Source organism: Haliotis rubra, unplaced genomic scaffold (genome assembly GCF_003918875.1).
Source record: "Haliotis rubra isolate DU_JTF1 unplaced genomic scaffold, ASM391887v1 Scf51, whole genome shotgun sequence".
NCBI lineage: Eukaryota > Metazoa > Mollusca > Gastropoda > Lepetellida > Haliotidae > Haliotis > Haliotis rubra.
Window position 1 is genome coordinate 2,039,588 of NW_025767202.1, and position 19,109 is coordinate 2,058,696.

Below are 19,109 nucleotides of genomic sequence, written 5' to 3' on the forward strand. Positions count from 1 at the left end.
CCGACAGTCTTTCCTCAAGAAGCAACAGTGTGATTAACAATCCTTCCACAAAATACAACAACCTGACTCACAAACCGTCCTCAAGATACAGTGATGTGACTAAGTCGTCCTCAAGATACAATGATTTGACTGACAAATCGTGTTCAAGATACAGTGATGTGAATAAATTGTCCTCAAGATACGATGTGACCGACAAGTTATCTTCAAGGTACAATGGTGTGACTGAAAAACCGTGTTCAAGATACAGTGATGTGACTAAATTGGCCTCAAGATACGATGTGACCGACAATTTATCTATAAGGTGCAATGATGTGACAGATAAATCGCCCTCAAGATACAGTGATGTGACTGATAAACTGTTGCCAAGATACAGCAACGCGATCCCTGAACGGTCCTCTTGCTATAGAAGGATAACCGATGCCTCATCCCAAGTGTACACCACTATGCAGAGATACAGAGATAGAACCGGCGGCAACAAAATGTTTTCAGATGAAGCTTCTAGGAGTAGCAACGTGAAGGGGTCAAGGGATCGCGGCCAGGATGCCCGTGCTTTTACATTAAAGAAATATCGCTCAACACCTGCCCTTAACCACATGTCTCAACGCGACAACAACCCCGGTAGGCCAGAACTACGCACCACCTATGACCTGCAACCTTCACATTGTATTCGCAGTCGACAGTATCATTCAATGGATAACTCATACCGGTATCCCGCGAGATCACGTGAGATAACCAATAACGCCCCTAACGCAGCCAGTGCTAGCTACGACAGCACGTCGTCTGACTCGAACTACGGTCCCTGCCCGGAAAGGGACAGCGGTGACGAATTGGAGTATGGGCATGGCTTCTTGTCTCGCAGAAGTTCGGGATACGAGAGCGACGCCACTTCAAGTAATGGAGATGACCATGCAGGTGTTCCTACGTTACGCCGAGCAGTGAGTGTGGCGTGTGTTCAAGGGAGACAACCGATTCTGAGTATTCTCCTTTCCGATCGTGTCAAGTGCAGCTGGTGCTGATATCCCTATTTTAACAATTTGTATATTGTATATATATATATATATATGAATAAATACATGTACTGAATGGTATTTGTATAATATTGTATTGTCACTATAATATGGGCCTTTACATACACGTAAAGATCCGGGTTAGAATTGATCTTCAGTAACCCATGCTTGTCGTAAGAGGCGACTAACGGGATCGGGTGGTCAGACTCGCTGACTTGGTTGACACATGTCATCGTATCCCAATTGCGTAGATCGATGCTCATGATGTTGATCACTGGATTGTCTGGTCCAGACTCGATTATTTACAGACCGTCGTCATATAGGTGGCATATTGCTGAGTGCGGCGTCAACCAACCAAACTGTACATACTACCCGTGCGCGAAAAACGCATTATGTCGTTAAATCATCATTATTAACACCCTGTGTGCATTCAAGGTCACCGATGGCGCTCTAGACGGTAAACTCATCGTCCATGGTGGGGTCAGACTTGGTGACTTGGTTTGTAGCACCCCGGCAACGTGGAATGAACTTTCTATCGATGGTTTGTCTGGACCCGCTGCACAAAGTCAATTTATAATAATAATAAATAATAGGGATATTTACCACAAGGGTGGTCGTATCCGACGTTTACATACATGTGAAATATTATTGAATGTGGCGTACAACAATGCCCCCAAATTCCTATTCCCTGATCCGATACCCGACAGTCTTTTCACTGGAACGCCGATTGCGTAACTGGGTGGCTGACCAGACAAAAATATTTTCTGTTCTATGTGTGAGTGAGTGAATTTGGTTTTACCCCGCTTTTATCAATATTCCAGCAATATCACGGCGGGGAATACCAGAAATGGGCTTCACACATTGTACCCATGTGGGGAATCGAATCCGGGCCTTCGGCGTGACGAGCCAACCCTATATTATTTATCATTTACACAGTGAGGAATTTCCTGGTTATTGTTGGTTCTGAGCACATGGAACATGTTTATTTTGCGTGTTTTCTGGCATCGGTGACCTATCTCTGAAAACCACAGTATCGTTGAAGCAGACTGAAAGTAGTCCTGGTAGAGTAGTTGAGAAATCGATTATACATTTTCAAATAAATTCAGAAAAATAATATATTGGGGGTGGAATGTAACTGATATTTTCGTGAGTGGCGTAAATTGAGAGGCCACAAGACGGCAGTATTTCGACAGGAAAACATTTGAGCGAGGTTACCCCACATTTGACCTTCATCTCTCTTTACCACACTATAGTTTCAGAACAGCGATGTCAAGCACAACACACTCTTTAGATGCTTACATACACAAGAACAAAAGTATTTCCACAATGAGCTCTGGGGGAGCCGATTTCGATTGAAGGCAATTAAACATCCGACAAATGGATCTGTTCAAGTGTTACAGAAGCAATTAGCATCTTGTTTCAAATGAGCTAGTTCCGCTGGGCGGGATCAGTTGACTAGAGACCTTTGGGAGAAGATCGAGTCAACAGTCAGGCGGCGTGGTTTGTGATCCACACAGAGCCAAGACCGTTACCCGTGCCAATACCTGTATGTAGAAAGGGGAACTTTCTTAAGGGAATGTTAACTAGTGCAGGAGTATTGAATTACGATAAAAGCAAAATATGAAATACTTGAAGGCGGAAAGCACCCACACGTGACACTGTACCACGGGTATTGTCGATGTTTCAGCTTTTATATCCTTTTGCACATCAAACGAAACCATCGATTGTTTAATTTGGTCGATCTAACCATTCACTTTGACTCATCACCGATCAAACGTGGCCATGATGATCCAGGCTGGAATTGGTCTTCGGCAGGTCATGCTTGTCGTCAGCAGTGACTAACATGAACAAATGGTCTGGTTCCATGACTTGATCGATGCTCATGATGTCAGTCACTGGATTGTCTGGTCCAGACACGACCATTTACAGACCGTTGTGAAACGGCTGGAATATTGCTGAGTTCAAACCGTCAAAAGACAATGCATCCGTGGTTATAACACTTCACCAATGACAGTTCTGACATAATGTGTGTACGTATGAAAGGGTTCGTTAGAACGAAATGGGTGTATCTTTACGTGGAACACTAGGACGCAATGTGTGCATGTTTGTAGAACATCGTTATAAGGTGATATGTGTTTTGAGCAGATCATTTAACCGTGGTATTTGTCTGTTTGAAGATGATTGTTATACGATGGTATGTGTTTGGAGCAGATCATTGTACGGTGATATTTGTCTGTTTGTAGAACATCGTTATAAGGTGGTATGTGTTGGAGCAGATCATTGTACCGTGATATCTGTCTGTTTGTAGAACATCGTTATAAGGTGGTATGTGTTGGAGCAGATCATTGTACGGTGATATTTGTCTGTTTGAAGAACATCGTTATAAGGTGGTATGTGTTGGAGCAGGTCATTGTACCGTGATATTTGTCTGTTTGTAGAACATCGTTATAAGGTGGTATGTTTGTAGAACATCGTTATAAGGTGTGTTGGAGCAGGTCATTGTACCGTGATATTTGTCTGTTTGTAGAACATCGTTATAAGGTGGTATGTGTTGGAGCAGGTCATTGTACCGTGATATTTGTCTGTTTGTAGAACATCGTTATAAGGTGGTATGTGTTGGAGCAGGTCATTGTACCGTGATATTTGTCTGTTTGTAGAACATCGTTATAAGGTGGTATGTGTTGGAGCAGGTCATTGTACCGTGATATTTGTCTGTTTGTAGAACATCGTTATAAGGTGGTATGTGTTGGAGCAGGTCATTGTACCGTGATATTTGTCTGTTTGAAGATGATCGTTCTGACAAAATGTTTGTATTTTTGATGGGAGTGAAGAAAGTCGTATCCAGACGTAATCTTGCCTCCTTAACATGAACGTCACCTGTCAACAGCGCTGACGTGTATCGTATCCAGGGACCGTTCATACCGTTCATGTATGGCTTGGGGGTGGGGGCGGATGATGATGATTTTATGGAGAAGCATGTACAAAGTGAATGACACCCCTAAAATATAGTATGACTAGAAATTATTGAGAATTTTAGGAATATGTTTAATTGGATTTCTAGTATAAACAACCTTGACCAGCTATGAAGTGCTTGGTTTCATTCAAGAGGGACAACTCCGTTAATCCTTTTTCATTAGTTTGTGAAGAGTTATCCCCCTTTGTTTACTTGTTAGCAGACGACATTTTCAGTGATCCTCAGTATGGATGATTTAGAGAAGAGGAAGTTGATTTCAGAGTATTATAACAAGGGCATCAGATCAGCTAAAGTTATTTCAAGTAGAACAGGCATCCCTTTGTCAACTGTTTATCGTGTTTTGAAAAATATTGCAATTGGATATGGCATTGAGCACCAGGGAGGCGCATGTAGGCCCAGAAAATTGACTGTCGGTGACAGGAGGCGGCTTGGTATTCTTGTTTCTAAAAACAAACGAAGGAGTTTAGAAAACTTAAGGCTGGATATGGCTGATAGAGGAACTGTGGTTGTCTGTAAGGAGACAATTAGAACTGAGCTGCATGCATTGGGTTGGCAGAAAAGTCGAGGAATTCCATCACCGATCATGAAACCTGAACAAAAGGAGCGAAGGTTGAAGACTCCAAGCAGTAACTTCGTCGTTCACAAGCACAACATTAGCAGCTTGTGACCTTGGATATTTGCCCAAGTATTCTGAATCTATTTAAAGCTGTATGTACCCGTATTCCATACTCCCTGACAGGAATCAACATCTGCCAATATTTACTCTGTCTCTAACACTACGTATGAATCTGTCACCAAGTTATTTCTCTCTGACTATTGGAGGGATGAAGTCTTGCACAACAGATCTAGACTCTCCAGGGACGACGCGTCATTTGAGTTAGTGATGTGGTTGTTCTATTATGAAGTTGGTATTTTAGCGGTGCCTACACACGCATACATACACAGTACAGTACGCTGTCAGCGAGGGAAGGTGTGGCCTTCAAGAATGGCGACGATGACAAGCCTCTGGGCAGTTCTCGTGATGTTCGTGAAGGTCGCTGATTCAGGTGAATGACATTTCCTTGCTTTAACTCAAACCATAACTTACGTTTAAAACTACCAATTGACATTAATGTCTGTGTGTAAATGGACCATGTTTCAAATATGATTGAATTAGTATTATCCTCCACGCAAGTATTATTTCAAGGACCGACCTCATGAATCAACCATTCTAAATCTGAATTTGTGCATGATTGTCACAATTTTGATACTGAACTGTTGCTTTTTTTATTTGGGTTTCGTTTCCAAGGCTTTTACCTTGGACATGAATTCAAATAAAGGCTTGGTTCGCTTCTGTCGCACATCCCATTCCATGATTATTCATCAGTATACACAGCCATGAAGCACGTTTTCTGTATGGATTTATAAAGTTTGTAATATTTCGTTGCTAAGGTAACCAATTTGTCTAAGTATGTTTTAATGCAGAAATGGCTGTTTTCCCGGAGCATTTCTCATAAACAATAACATAATGCTATTAAAACAAATAGGGAACATCCCCCTTTCGGTGATATCATTTTTGAACCAAGTTGTATCATTGTATATGGGCTCAGTAACTGGTTATTCCATTCAAAACGTGTTATGAATTTCGTGTAAACACACCAACAAGCGTTTTTCATGATGAGCACACGGAGATGGTCGGGGGAATTTACAGTGAAACGTGACAGTGTGTTAGAGTTCATTTCAATGATAAAACCAGACTGAAAGTGGTTCTGATATTTGTTTAAATTCAAGTCAACGTTATTTAACATGCGGCGTCGGTCCCGTCTTTGTCGGAGTGACATGTTGGTAGTTGGAAGAAGACAGACCATTGTGGCACGACCTCTTGATGTTTCACAGTCATTAGTTAGCCGATAACATTGACGATATCGACAGACAAATAACGCTGACAGACGTCGATCTGACGACACATGGCGTTTCGTCAGAGCGACTGTGTTGCAAAACCTCGTTCAAAATTTGACTTTTCATGGTAAATGACGTGATTGACTCTGTGACGCTTTGGTCTATCATCTAAGAAAATACTTTATGTGGTCATCTGACTTTCAAGGACAAATACAAACCCCAGTCCGGTGTCCCTGCTACAATGCTTAACTGTTCAGATAATTAAAGATATTAAATACCAATAGCTGTAACACCTTTTTATTGAACATCCCCAACTTTTTAATGGCATAGTTCAATTTCCATGATGCAGTATTCCCGCATTTTGGTCCTCCCGTGTTGAAGTACAGTCCGTTCTCTTTTTACCAAGATTTTCAGAAAGCGTCATGCGACACGTGCTCAAACGTTTGTTGTTCTGTTTATCAAGGTGGCAGAACTCAAGGCATAAGTAACATTTTCAAAAAGTTTCGGTGGTAAAACAGGTAGAAGACATTTCCAAATTTACGCTTCATTGACAATAACGACGCCGCATACAATTCACTAGTCCGACTGAAACCATATGGTTTTCAGGTGCATATTGCCAATACCTCAGACAAAACGCAGTCCGCCAGAACATACACAGAACGTAGTCAGTGACAAAGTATTCAGACAGAACGTAGTCAGACGGAGCGTAATAATCAGATAAAACGTAGTCAGATGAGAACGTAGTCAGATAGAACGTAGTCACACAGAAGGTAATCAGATAGAACGTAGTCAGATAGAACGTAGTCACACAGAACGTAGTCAGATAGAACGTAGTCACACAGAACGTAATCAGATAGAACGTAGTCAGATAGAACGTAGTCAGACAGAAAGTAGTCAGATGGAGATAGTCAAATAGAAAGTAGTCAGATGGAACGTAATAGAACGTAGTCAGACAGAACGTAGTCAGACAGAAAGTAGTCAGATGGAACATAGTCAAATAGAAATTAGTCAGATAGAACGTAATAGAACGTAGTCAGATAGAACGTAGTCAGACAGAAAGTAGTCAGATGGAACATAGTCAGACAGAAAGTAGTCAGATGGAACGTAGTCAGATAGAACATAGTCAGATAGAACGTAGTCAGATGGAACGTAATAGAACGTAGTCAGATAGAACGTAGTCAGATAGAACGTACCACATAGTCAGACAGAAAGTAGTCAGATGGAACATAGTCAGATAGAACGTAGTCAGATGGAACGTAATAGAACGTAGTCAGATAGAACGTAGTCAGACAGAAAGTAGTCAGATGGAACATAGTCAGAGAGAACGTAGTCAGATGGAACGTAATAGAACGTAGTCAGAACATAGTCAGATAGAACGTAGTCAGATGGAACGTAATAGAACGTAGTCAGATAGAACGTAGTCAGACAGAAAGTAGTCAGATGGAACATAGTCAGAGAGAACGTAGTCAGATGGAACGTAATAGAACGTAGTCAGAACATAGTCAGATAGAACGTAGTCAGATGGAACGTAATAGAACGTAGTCAGAACAGTCAGATAGAACGTAGTTAGATGGAACGTAATAGAACGTAGTCAGATAGAACGTAGTCAGATGGAACATAGTCAGAGAGAACGTAGTCAGACAGAACGTAGTCAGATAGAACGTAGTCAGACAGAACATAGTCCTATAGAACGTAATAGAACGTAGTCAGACAGAACGTAGTCAGATGGAACGTAATAGAACGTAGTCAGACAGAACGTAGTCAGATGGAACGTAATAGAATGTAGTTAGACGGAACGTAGTAAAATAGAACGTAGTCAGATGGAACGTAATAGAACGTAGTCAGACAGAACGTAGTCAGATGGAACATAGATAGAACGTAGTCAGATGGAACGTAATAGAACGTAGTCAGACACTTAATCACTCCCGAAACAGTGTTTAACATTTTCATTATTATTGAGGATAAATAATATTCGTGAATGGAATTGGTTATATTATATCTCGTGGACACTGACATAACAACGGGCACACTGTCTCTCTGTAACGTACTACCCGTAAATATAGGGTTATAATTGGTCTTCAGCAACCAACCCCAGCTCGTTGTCAGAGACGACCAAAGGGACTGGTGATCGGGCTTGGTGGTTAGGTTGATGAATGTCAACGTATCCAAACTACGTACATCGATGTTCATGAAGTTAAGACCGTCGCCATAGAGATTGAACATTGCTTTATATACGAGGCACAAAAAATAAAGGAACCCCTTCACTTCTTGAAGCATGTATAATTTAATCAGCACAACCGTACGGTAAGTATGTCAGATATACTTAATAATGAGTGTGTCCACCATGAGCAGCATACATGCACGACACCTTGCAGCCATGCTGGACACCAACCGCTGAATTGTCGCCCTTGGAATCACGTGTCACTCTTGCTGCAGTGCTCTATCTAACGCATCAAGACGTGCTGGTGCAGGCTCCCTGAGACGCACACGCCCTAACACATCCAACAGATGTTTGATAGGGGATAGATCTGGTGTTTTAGCCGGCCAGGGTAAAGTTGTAACACCTTGTTGCTGCAGCACGAGCTCTGTGAGGAGGTGGATTATCGTCCTGAAGCACAAAATTTCGACCTGCCCTGTGAGCCATTGGAACCACGTGTGGCCGTAAGATCTCGTCCGTATACCGCTGGCCTGTCAAATTACCCCGTACAAGAAACAAATCAGTCCTCCTATTGAAAGAAATTCCTCCCCAGACCACGATAGGGCCGCCTCCATAAGAATCGTGTTCCTGTACCGTGGGTCTCCCATAACGATCTCATCGGAGTCGCCACACACGCAATCTTCCATCCGTAAATTGCAAACAAAAACGGGATTCATCACTAAACATCACATGTCGCCATTGCCGGTTTCCCCTCCTCTGACGTTGCTGAGCCCACTGATAACGAAGACGTCTGTGGTTAGCTGTCATCGTCACGCCTTTGAATGGACGTCTTGACTTAAGATCTCTGCTACGGAGCCTGTTTCGTACAGTAGAGTTCGAAATCCGTGTTCCTGTGGTTCTGAAGAATTCCATCTTCAAATCCGGGTCTGTGACAAATCGATTCTTCAGAGCTATAGGTCTCAGGATGTTGCCTTGTCTGGGGATGGTTTTAGGGCGTCTTCCTCGACCGCCCCCTGTCTGACGTTAAAGGTTGATGAGACGGGAAATGACGCTTTTGGAATTCCTGAAGAACAGGGCAACACTATTCTGAGATTGTCCACCCTCTATCATGCCAATGACCTTCTATTTCTGTGCGTTTGTCAGATACTGCCGAGGTGGCATTTTCACAAGAGATAGAGGGACACGCTTACTGTCAGTTTTATAGGCTAGAATGCACGTGTGGTGCATGATGCACGTGTATCATGTAAAGGTAATATGGTGCTGACGGGCGGTGGGGTAGCCTAATGGTTAAAGCGTTGGCTCGTCACGCCGAAGACCCGGGTTCGAATCCCCACATGGGCACAATGTGTGAAGCCCATTTCTGGTGTCCCCCGCCGTGATGTTGCTGGAATATTGCTAAAAGCGGCGTAAAACCAAACTCAGTCAGTCAGTGGTGCTGACTGTCGTATCAGCCGTAAGTGATTTCCGATCTGGGTTCGAATGCAATCAGCTTGCAGCTTTTATGTAGCATTGTTTCAACTATAAATTCCACTTGGGGGTTCCCTTATTTCTTGTGCCGAGTATATATCCACAAGGTGTTTCTGTAATTAACAAATGATTAAATTACTGGTGTGACGCATATGGTAAAAGTGTGGAATCACAAGCTGGTTTCCGACTCAATTACCCTACCATAGACAACGTATTTGTTCTTAAGTAGGCTATCCAAAGATATGTTGGCAAGCATCAACTTCAGATATATGGCTTATTCGTTGACTTTGCTCAAGCCTTTGACAGAGTTCGACATGTGAAATTATGGTCAGTGCTAAAGAAAACACCTCCTAAAATGGTTAGCTGCATACAATCTATTTATACAGCGGTGAAGGCTAGCGTTAGATATAATCATATGCTCTCAGAAATGTTTCCCCCTCCACGTGGAGTCAGCCCGGGATGCATGCTTAGCCCCTCTGTTGTTCTCGTTTTTCATTTATGAGTTGGCTATTGAGATTGAACAGAACTCTGGTCCAAGTACAACTTCACCCAGATGTCACACAACTTCTATTATTTACAGGCGGCATTATCCTTATCACAGATATGAATACACAATGCCATTTTAGAAAGTGGTCTAATGTAATATATGCTATAGTTGGGATTACACTTTCTCAGTAAAGTACAGATTCTAGTACTTTTGTTGGGTTGAGTCCCATACGGGATTCGAACCCACTCGCTCAGAGTCAGGCACCTAATCGCCAGCACACAAAGTCGCAGTGACTGAGAATATATATAACATATAACATATGTTATCTCAGATAGTTTTGGAGGTCTACAGCAGCGTATCCACGTGTTTTATAGGTTCTGTCTGTATTGAGTATGGATTAGATATTAATTTAGATACAGCTAGGTTGATGGCCCTAAGAAAAGTGGAACTTTAAATTGAGGGGGTCTTATAAAGGTTTGAAATTAGACTGTTTTTTCATTATTATTTAGGTGTCACTTTTACTAGAAGTTTATCTTGGTCTGGACACTCTTTCTAAGGCTGCATGACAAGGGAAAAGACTTTGTTTTCTATCCTAAGATCCGTGGCAAAGATCAGTTGTTTAGGGTTTGACGTATTTTGAAAATGATGATATGGAAAGAGCTTCCGTGCTGGCTTGCAAGTGTTTTCTTGGAGTTAAGTCTTCCGCACCCCATACCAAATGCTGATGATGCCGGGCTTATTCGTAAATCGGAGATAAAGTATAGGAAAAATATTGCTGCGTTTACTTTAAGGTGCAAAGACAATTTCCTCTCTCTTAACATAAACAAAACAAATAAAATGATAACTGACTTCCGAAGCAAAAAGAAAAAAATGGAACCTGTTTGTATTTTTGGACAGGAAGTAGAAACAGTAGAAGAGTATAAATATCTGGACACTATCATTAATAATAACCTTTCTTGGAAATACAATTCACATCGTGTACATAGAAAAAGCACAACAGAGGCTTTTCTTTCCTCGAAAATTGCGATCTTTTAACGAAGACAGTACTACAAAATGTATCTTAAAATTATTCTACCAACCATTCATCAATAGTATTGTAACTTTCTTCTTTCATGCATGGTATGACAATCTTCCTCTTACACAGAAAAACAAACATGACAAAATTGTAAACATATCCAGCAAACTTTGCGGCTTCTCTGTCGAACCTCTTCCTTTTCAGTATGAGTCAAGAGTTAAAAAGAAAGCTCTGGCCATTCAATCGGATCCATCACACTTTTAAAATGAATGAATTTCTGCCATCTGGCCGCCGTTTCAAAATCATATGTTGCAAAACTAATATAATATAAGTCATTTGTCCCATACAGCGTAAAACTTCTAAATCTTCCTCCAAACTTGTAATAGTGAAATCAAAGATGTGGCACGAGTTTATTATTTTTTGTTATTTGATTATGATTCATCATTATATTTTGATTAGCTTGACATTGTGTATATATATACTTTAAATTATTTGTTGTTATATGCTTGTATTGGCTCTTTGAAAGCAAGACAGATTTTCCAATAAAGTTTATCTTATCTTATCTTAATATTGCTCCTGGTGAATGTGGCCGCTTTCCTTTGTATAATTATGCAAATAAAAGAGTTATAAGTTACTGGTTAAAATTAATATGTATGTCAGACAATCGCTACCCAAAGAAGTCTTATAATATGTTAATGCAGGCAGCTAGTTTTGGTAAATCTAAATTTATTCACGAACAAGACTGGCATAGTTCACTTACATAAAGGTGACAAAACCATATCCTACTCCGTTTCTGAAGTCTCCTTTAGTACAGAGCTGTACCATAGTTATGTAGCTATAAGAAACAAAATACGGTTGCCCAGTTGTGATGTTTCTCACATCAGTTAAACATTGATTGAGTGACTGACTGTGTTGTGTATGTCACAAAGGATTTGTAGAAGACGAGTATCACTTCCTGTTATAGTCAGTTACGTGAAAATTAAATACCCACAAAGTATTACTTATATCCTTCTAAATCTCTTCTTATTTCAACCAAAGATTGTACCCTAATTAAGAATCTAGCAAGTGTATTTACCATGCAATGTCAATACTAGAACACTAACATGAATGTCAACATTTGATCGAATTCTAACACCTGTATATGACATGTAGGTACACGTGTGTAGTTTTGGGCCGATGGCCGACACTAACAGAATGAAGATAGAAGCATGAAGCATCAGTATGTTTGTCATTGGAGGGCAAACTGCCGGATGAAAGACAGTATACACCTATGTGTGATGATGGAAACCAAGCATAATAGAAACCGTCATGATGGCCATGTATTTGTGCATCATAGCCGATATAACACGCACCGTATCACTGAGTATCTCGCAACATGGTAGCCTTGTTGTTTTCACAACGTTTGTAATGGTTTGGTCAAAGGCTGTTTTCAAGCATATATATTTTCCTTTCCCCAGAAGTTTAGTCAGTCGTGTTCATTATGTGGGTTTTGTCATTCTTTTGTAAAATATCGTTTGTATGCTGAAGACTGACTGACTGACTGACTGAGTTTGGTTTTACGCCGCTTTTAGCAATATTCCAGCAACATCACGGCGGGGGACACCAGAAATGGGCTTCACACATTGTGCCCATGTGGGGATTCGAACCCGGGTCTTCGGCGTGACGAGCCAACGCTTTAACCATTAGGCTACCCCACCGCCCCGTATGCTGAAGACAACCACTGAGCTGCAACCCCTGAGTTTTTAATGCATATTCCGTTAAAAAACTCGAAGTCTTCAGGGAAATTAATGTTAATTGATTGACTAGGACCAGTGTTTGCCTTCATGGATCATGCAGTTTCACTTGAGGAGGCGTATTCGGAACTCTTTATGTATGTACGCCAACTGTATGGATGAATGATGCACGGGGTTGGTGATGATGACGATAACTATTACGCAAACCATGGCCAGCTTAGTGCAATGAACCCCTTGGTGATTCCAGAACAGAATGGCTCCATTGTTGTACGATGTTGTACACAGCTTGTTCTTGTTGTACGATATCACTAAATACGGCAATGGCGACACAGGGCTTCGGTTGTTTCCATGACGTACAAGTCCATAAAACCATCTCCTTTGATAAACGGATGTGTATGAGTTATGAAGTTCAATTGAAAGTGGAACTTCAGAGGTATTCCTTTAAAAGCACCGTTGGCTCTAAAAAGTACTTGGCCCACCTATGACGTAACTTGATAACTTCCTCTTCACCTTGTAATTCCACTACAGTATATAAAAATTTAAATATACTTGTATACCAATTGATCGATAACTAATTTGCAAGTTAATTTGTAGGTTTAACAGAGAAGTGCGTCTCATCAATGCATTAACTTAATGGAGTGGGGTGGGATGCGGTGGGTTGTAATGCGCTTGTCATTAAGGTGAAAATGGCCATTGTGAAGTTAATAGTTACAAACTAGATTGATGAAACCATGTTCCTAAAATATAAAATATGTCCAAAACAATAACAAAACCACCTGGCCACAACACGGCGAGGTAGTCGGGCTGTAACCTAAAACGTGTCATGGAGTTCCCTTGCTTAAGCAGCTGGAACATTCGGGATCGGGTGGTCAGGCTCGCTGACTTGGTTGACACATGTCATCGTATCCCAATTGCGCAGATCGATGCTCATGCTGTTGAACTCTGGACTGTTTGGTCCAGACTCGATTATTTCCAGACCGCCGCCATATAGCTGGAATAATGCTGAGTGCAGCGTAAAACCAGAGACCATATGGTCTCTGGTAAAACTAAACACTATCACTCACTCACTCACTGGTGTTTCTTTACATCTAGCTATGTCCACCTCGACACGTGTAGAGCACTTCTTCTTAGACACATTCGGCCTCGGCATCATGGGGTTCTGGTCAGTCAAGTTTGAAGTGAGGGGCACTAAAAACGTACAGTTCGGCCTGTTTGGGCCGACCAGGTCAACATCCAATGGATACGCCATCACTCTGAACAATGAGACGGGTGGAGATTATTTCTCAGCAGTCCGAAAAATATGCAGTTCTTGCCCCGGGACGCCGAATGTTGAGATGAACCAGGGCGGTTCGTTCTTGGACCCGGAATATCACCCTTTCTGGATCAGCTGGGACCAGGCTACGATCAAGATGGGCAAAGGGGTGGTCGTCGGGGAGGAGATCGTCGTCAGTTGGACGGACCCAAATATCATTGAGGTCAACTACTTCACTATCGGGGCATCAGACGCAGCAACGTCCGTGTTTGTGCGCTATGGTGAGTTCTGTCGGTTGAATAATTCATGAAATATATGTATACCAGTCTGGCTATAGTTCTGTTCCAGGGTCGCGTCATACCACAAGAGACTGTCATGCCTCGCTGTTAACATTTGGGGATAGACAAGGACAATGAAGTCGGAAATACTGTGTCTGAGTAGACCTCGACAGAGTCATAGTGATTCAGAAGGCCAGCACCATAGATCCGGCGTAGGCTTGGAGTAGGACACGCTTTAGTACAAACACCTACACGCACGCACGCACACAGACACACACGCTCACATATATAGTGACAAACGCGCGGAGTGCAGGTCATCGTGCAAGGATCGTTCATCCCATTTTTGCCTGACCCGACGAGCCTTTGTTCTTCCAAGAAAAAACACCGAGCAACAATGTCCACAGTCTATACACATTTTTCATGGAATAAGGGATAGACTTATTTGATAAGAAACTAGAAATATACTAAGCAGCAAACGAAACGTCAGTTTGGAATTTTCCTTCCCAGAAACGGATAACTGTAAACTTATTTAATGTTTTGATGGTATATTTTTGACAACATCTCCAACTTTACCTGAGCAAAGACATTCCTTCCGAAACTCAGAATAGAACCAGGAAATGGTCTCAAAAGCGCAACCTGATCTCGGAGATGGTACGGTGTTGTCCATGTTTTTCATGCAACTCATGCTGCACGTTCTATTCACAAGGACCAGCCCTATAAAATGCATCCCCAAACCTGGTTGAAACATTCACATTACAACGTCAGCAGGATGCCGCGACTCACGACAGCTGAGAGGAACCAGGCGCTAGGAAGACTTGAAGCTGGCCACACTGCACAAGCCGTTGCCAATCACTTCCAGGTCAACGTTCGGACCATCTACAGGCTGCAGCAACGTTTCCGGGCCACCAACACCACAAATGATCGTCCCCGTACTGGCAGACCAAGGGTGACCACAAGACGACAAGACCGCCATGTTGTGTGATAACATGTACAGAATCCGTTCATGCAGGCATCCGAAACAGCACGCCAGACAGTGGGAACACACGGAACGTCTACAGCTTGCTCAACAACACCAAAACTGGCGATACAGGCAATGGAGAACTGTTCTGTTCACAGATGAGAGTCGGTACTGCGTATATACTGAGAATATGGCGACGACGTGGCCAGCGTTACTCAGACCAATGTGTTATGGAAAGAGACTCATGGGGAGGTGCAAGCATCATGGTATGGGGTGGAATAGGCCTGAACCAGAGAGTGGGTCCTGTGGTGTTCCAGAAGCTTGGTCCAGGGAGAGGAGGCGGCATCACAGCGGTGCGCTACATCGCCCAAGCTCTCAGACCCCACGTCATACCACATTTCGCACGTCACCGGAACAACATTTTCCAGCATGATAACGCCCGGACCCATACTGCCAGAGCTACACGGGACTTTCTACAGCAGAACGGTGTCAACATTATGCAGTGGCCAGCCTTTAGTCCTGATTTAAACCCAATTGAACATCTTTGGGATGAAATTCAGAGGAGACTGAATAATGTCATACCAAGGCCGAACACAGCCGAATTATTGCGCCAGGCCTTTCTCAGAGTGTGGTTCCAGGTGCCAATGGCCCTCATCAATCGATTGGTGCACTCCATGCATAGACGCTGTGCTGCAGTTATTGCCGCTCGTGGTGGTCACACTAGATACTGAAGTCAAGAGTCTGAATGGACTGCAAACTTTCACGTAATGTCTTGAAATTGTGCTGAATTATTCATTGATGTGTCAAGATATTGTACCTAAAAAGTGTTTTTGATCCGCTTATTATGTCCATTCCAGTAATGATTTGATTACAGTGCCTATCTAATTTTGAATTCGTACTGATGATTGTTTTGCTGCTGAGTATAGTATACAATTATAACACCGTTTACGTTAATGTTGGACTACTGCTGGACACAAAGGGTAAAACTACTTCTTGCTTGGTGTGTTAAAGCCATGATAATGGCAGCATGACACATCGTCCAATTGACAGTGGCCTTACTAACAGGTCGTGTTCATGTAACGAAACATGTCTGGTTCAGACTCGATTATTTCCCTATAGCTGCAATATTGCTGAGTGTGGCGTAAAACTAACCTCACTCACTCAGTGTAACAAACCAATGGAGTAGGAAGAAGCGTAACAATCACCCCATTCACTCACCACCTTCAATAATATTCTTTTCAGAAAAGACGTGTGCTGCTCTGAATCGCCCAGCGTTGTTCCCAGCATGCAACAAGTTCTTCTTTCAACTGTCTAATGCAGGGAAGAAGATCTGGTACTCGACAGATATCATCTCCGAGGCAGCTGGGATGACTAAGACTGATTGTATCTACAAATGTCTTGTCACCACTAACTGCATCGGGTTCACTCTCTCCACCACGGGCACCTGTAAACTGACCAACAAATGTGCGCCAACAATTGGGGCGAACGCAAATACAAATTTCTACCAACTCAAGTCCTTTAGTACTCCGTGAGAATTTGTTCATTATGAAAGATCAGTACTGAATACATCCAGTAACCATTTTCACTCTTCTTGAAGACAAGAAATCTCACTATCAAAAGTTAACTAAATAAAACGAGACAAAACAATTTCCGTGACCAGATTTAATCAAATTTGCTTCATATGTATGACAAAATAAATAAATAACAGCCACAAAGTCCATGTACATTAACACAAGAAATGCCTTTACAGTCGAACCCACTAAATGATTAGGACCATGCCATAATTATGTGTTTATGGATTTCTATGAAATATTACTTAAAGCCATTAAAAATGCAATTTGACATTCATACTTTCTTTACTCACACTAATCTCAACATATATAAACCTAACTGGCAGATATGTTTTAAGTAAACATCTGTGAATAATTTCATCTGAAAATGTCCAGTCAACAACAACATCAGTGACGCAACAACGACATCACACAAAGGAGGGGGTCACTTGCAGTCAATATCGTGTGTGTCCACCGTCCGCTGCACGACATGCTCGCAGTCTTTGGGGCATTGAAAGACACACATTTCTCAGGAACAGCTGTTGGATGGTCTGCAGCCTCTGATGGTCGCTGGTCTGATCATGACACCACCCCATCCAAAACGATCATGTTCAAGGACACAGTTTGGCGCAAGTCTTTCTCCTTTACGTCGATAAATCTGTTGACGTCCATCTGCAAAGGATAAGTAAAACCTGGATTCATCTGGAAAAAGGACATCTGGCCATGTCCTGTTTCCAAGATTGGCCCCATTTGCTGCCCATCGCTGTCTGGCAAGTCTGTGGCGATGCAATAAGGTTGGACCACGGTACGGGTGACGACACCGGATGTTGAAGGCAGCAAGGCGTCCTTGCACCTTTTTGGGCGCTGAAATGACGTTGACTTGTCCCCATTGTCCTCCTTGCCTAATCATCAGCTGTTTGGAACCGATTTCGCAAGTGTGAAACTCGGATATTGCGGTTTTGTCGAGCTGTTATCACAGGTGGTGCACCAGGTCGCGGACGATCAGCAACACTTCCGGTAGCCCAAACACGTTGTCTGAGTCGACTTACAGTGGATGGATGCACATTAAAGTGCCTGACAATCATCACACCTGAAGCACCTTGGCTGACCATACCGATAACCTGACTCCTTTCGTCTTGTGTCAAGTGTGGCATTTTCACAAAGTGATTGAGTTCCACAATTCCTTGTGCTTTTACAGGGCCTGGGTGCAGGTAATGCATGTGCACAACGTGTTTCATGAATGTGGTTGTGTTTACGAGTAATGTCAAAGGTTCAGGTTTAAGTATCAAAGTTCATGTGAGAGGAATGCTCCGGGACTCGAACTCGAAATGGGCCAGAATAACAGCCTTTTATCCCTACATCTTCTGTATCGCAGGAAAAAAATTCAATAGAACTTTTGTAAGTTTCAGGACAACAAATACAAATTGCGTTTTTAATGGCATTCAGTATAGTAATGATGCAAAAGGTTGCAAATATTAACTAATTTTGAAAGAACCAGTTTTAAAAACAATAATCTTGCCAATCAGTCTTTTCCTCCAGGTCGCCAGTAATCTATTAATTTCTTCCAGTCTTCTCCTTGTGTTAACAATCCATAAATCATTCAAACCAGGAGTAAATTTAATTCCTACCACTTGAAATTGATTTCTTTGTCATTCTATATTCAAATCTTGACAAAGTATATCTCTGCTACCTGCTTTGGAGCTAATCCAGAGTGCCCTAGTCTTATCTATGTTTGTCTTTAGCCCTGACATATTGTAAAAGTATTTCGTGTGTCTGCAGCAGCATACAAGATTTCATCTGAGCCATCCAAAATAATTCAGTATCATCCACATATTGACCTAACTTGTATTCCTGATCATCAGTTACAGTACCCCTTATGTTAGTTTGTCTCATCATACATCCTAGGATTTCAGCAACAAACAGAAATACATATGGAGATATGGGATCCCCTTGCCTACAGCCCTGTTGATTTGTTAAGAATTGAGAGAGATGTTCATTCTGAACAACACATGAAGATGTGCCATAAGTTAAGGCATTAATCTAACGTATAATCTGTGGACCAAAACCAAATTTTACTGGGACAGAATTGATAAAATCTTTGGAAACTGTGTCAAATGCTTTTTCGAAATCACACAATAACCTTGAATTTTCACTTAATGTTCTGCCAGATATCAATCCAGTCTGGTTATTATGTATCAGGGATTCAAAGGTAGTTTTAACAGATTTGCGATACAAGCATTTAATAAGGTCCCATTTTTATTAGCCTTTGGTATATAAGTGATAACTCCTCTCTTCATGGTAAGGGACATATTATTTCTTCTTGAAACATCTTTGAAAAATATAAAAATCCAA

General features: G+C 41.9%; 1 protein-coding gene across 1 annotated transcript; it reads left to right on the forward strand.

Annotated features, from left to right (window-relative positions):
• Positions 1–4,947: 4,947 nt before the first annotated feature.
• On the forward strand, positions 4,948–16,739 carry LOC124292197. The gene is made up of 3 exons (XM_046729250.1): positions 4,948–5,027; positions 13,812–14,252; positions 16,450–16,739. Exons 1-3 carry the CDS (start codon positions 4,967–4,969, stop codon positions 16,737–16,739), a joined length of 792 nt encoding a protein of 263 aa, XP_046585206.1. The 5' UTR covers positions 4,948–4,966.
• Positions 16,740–19,109: the final 2,370 nt, after the last annotated feature.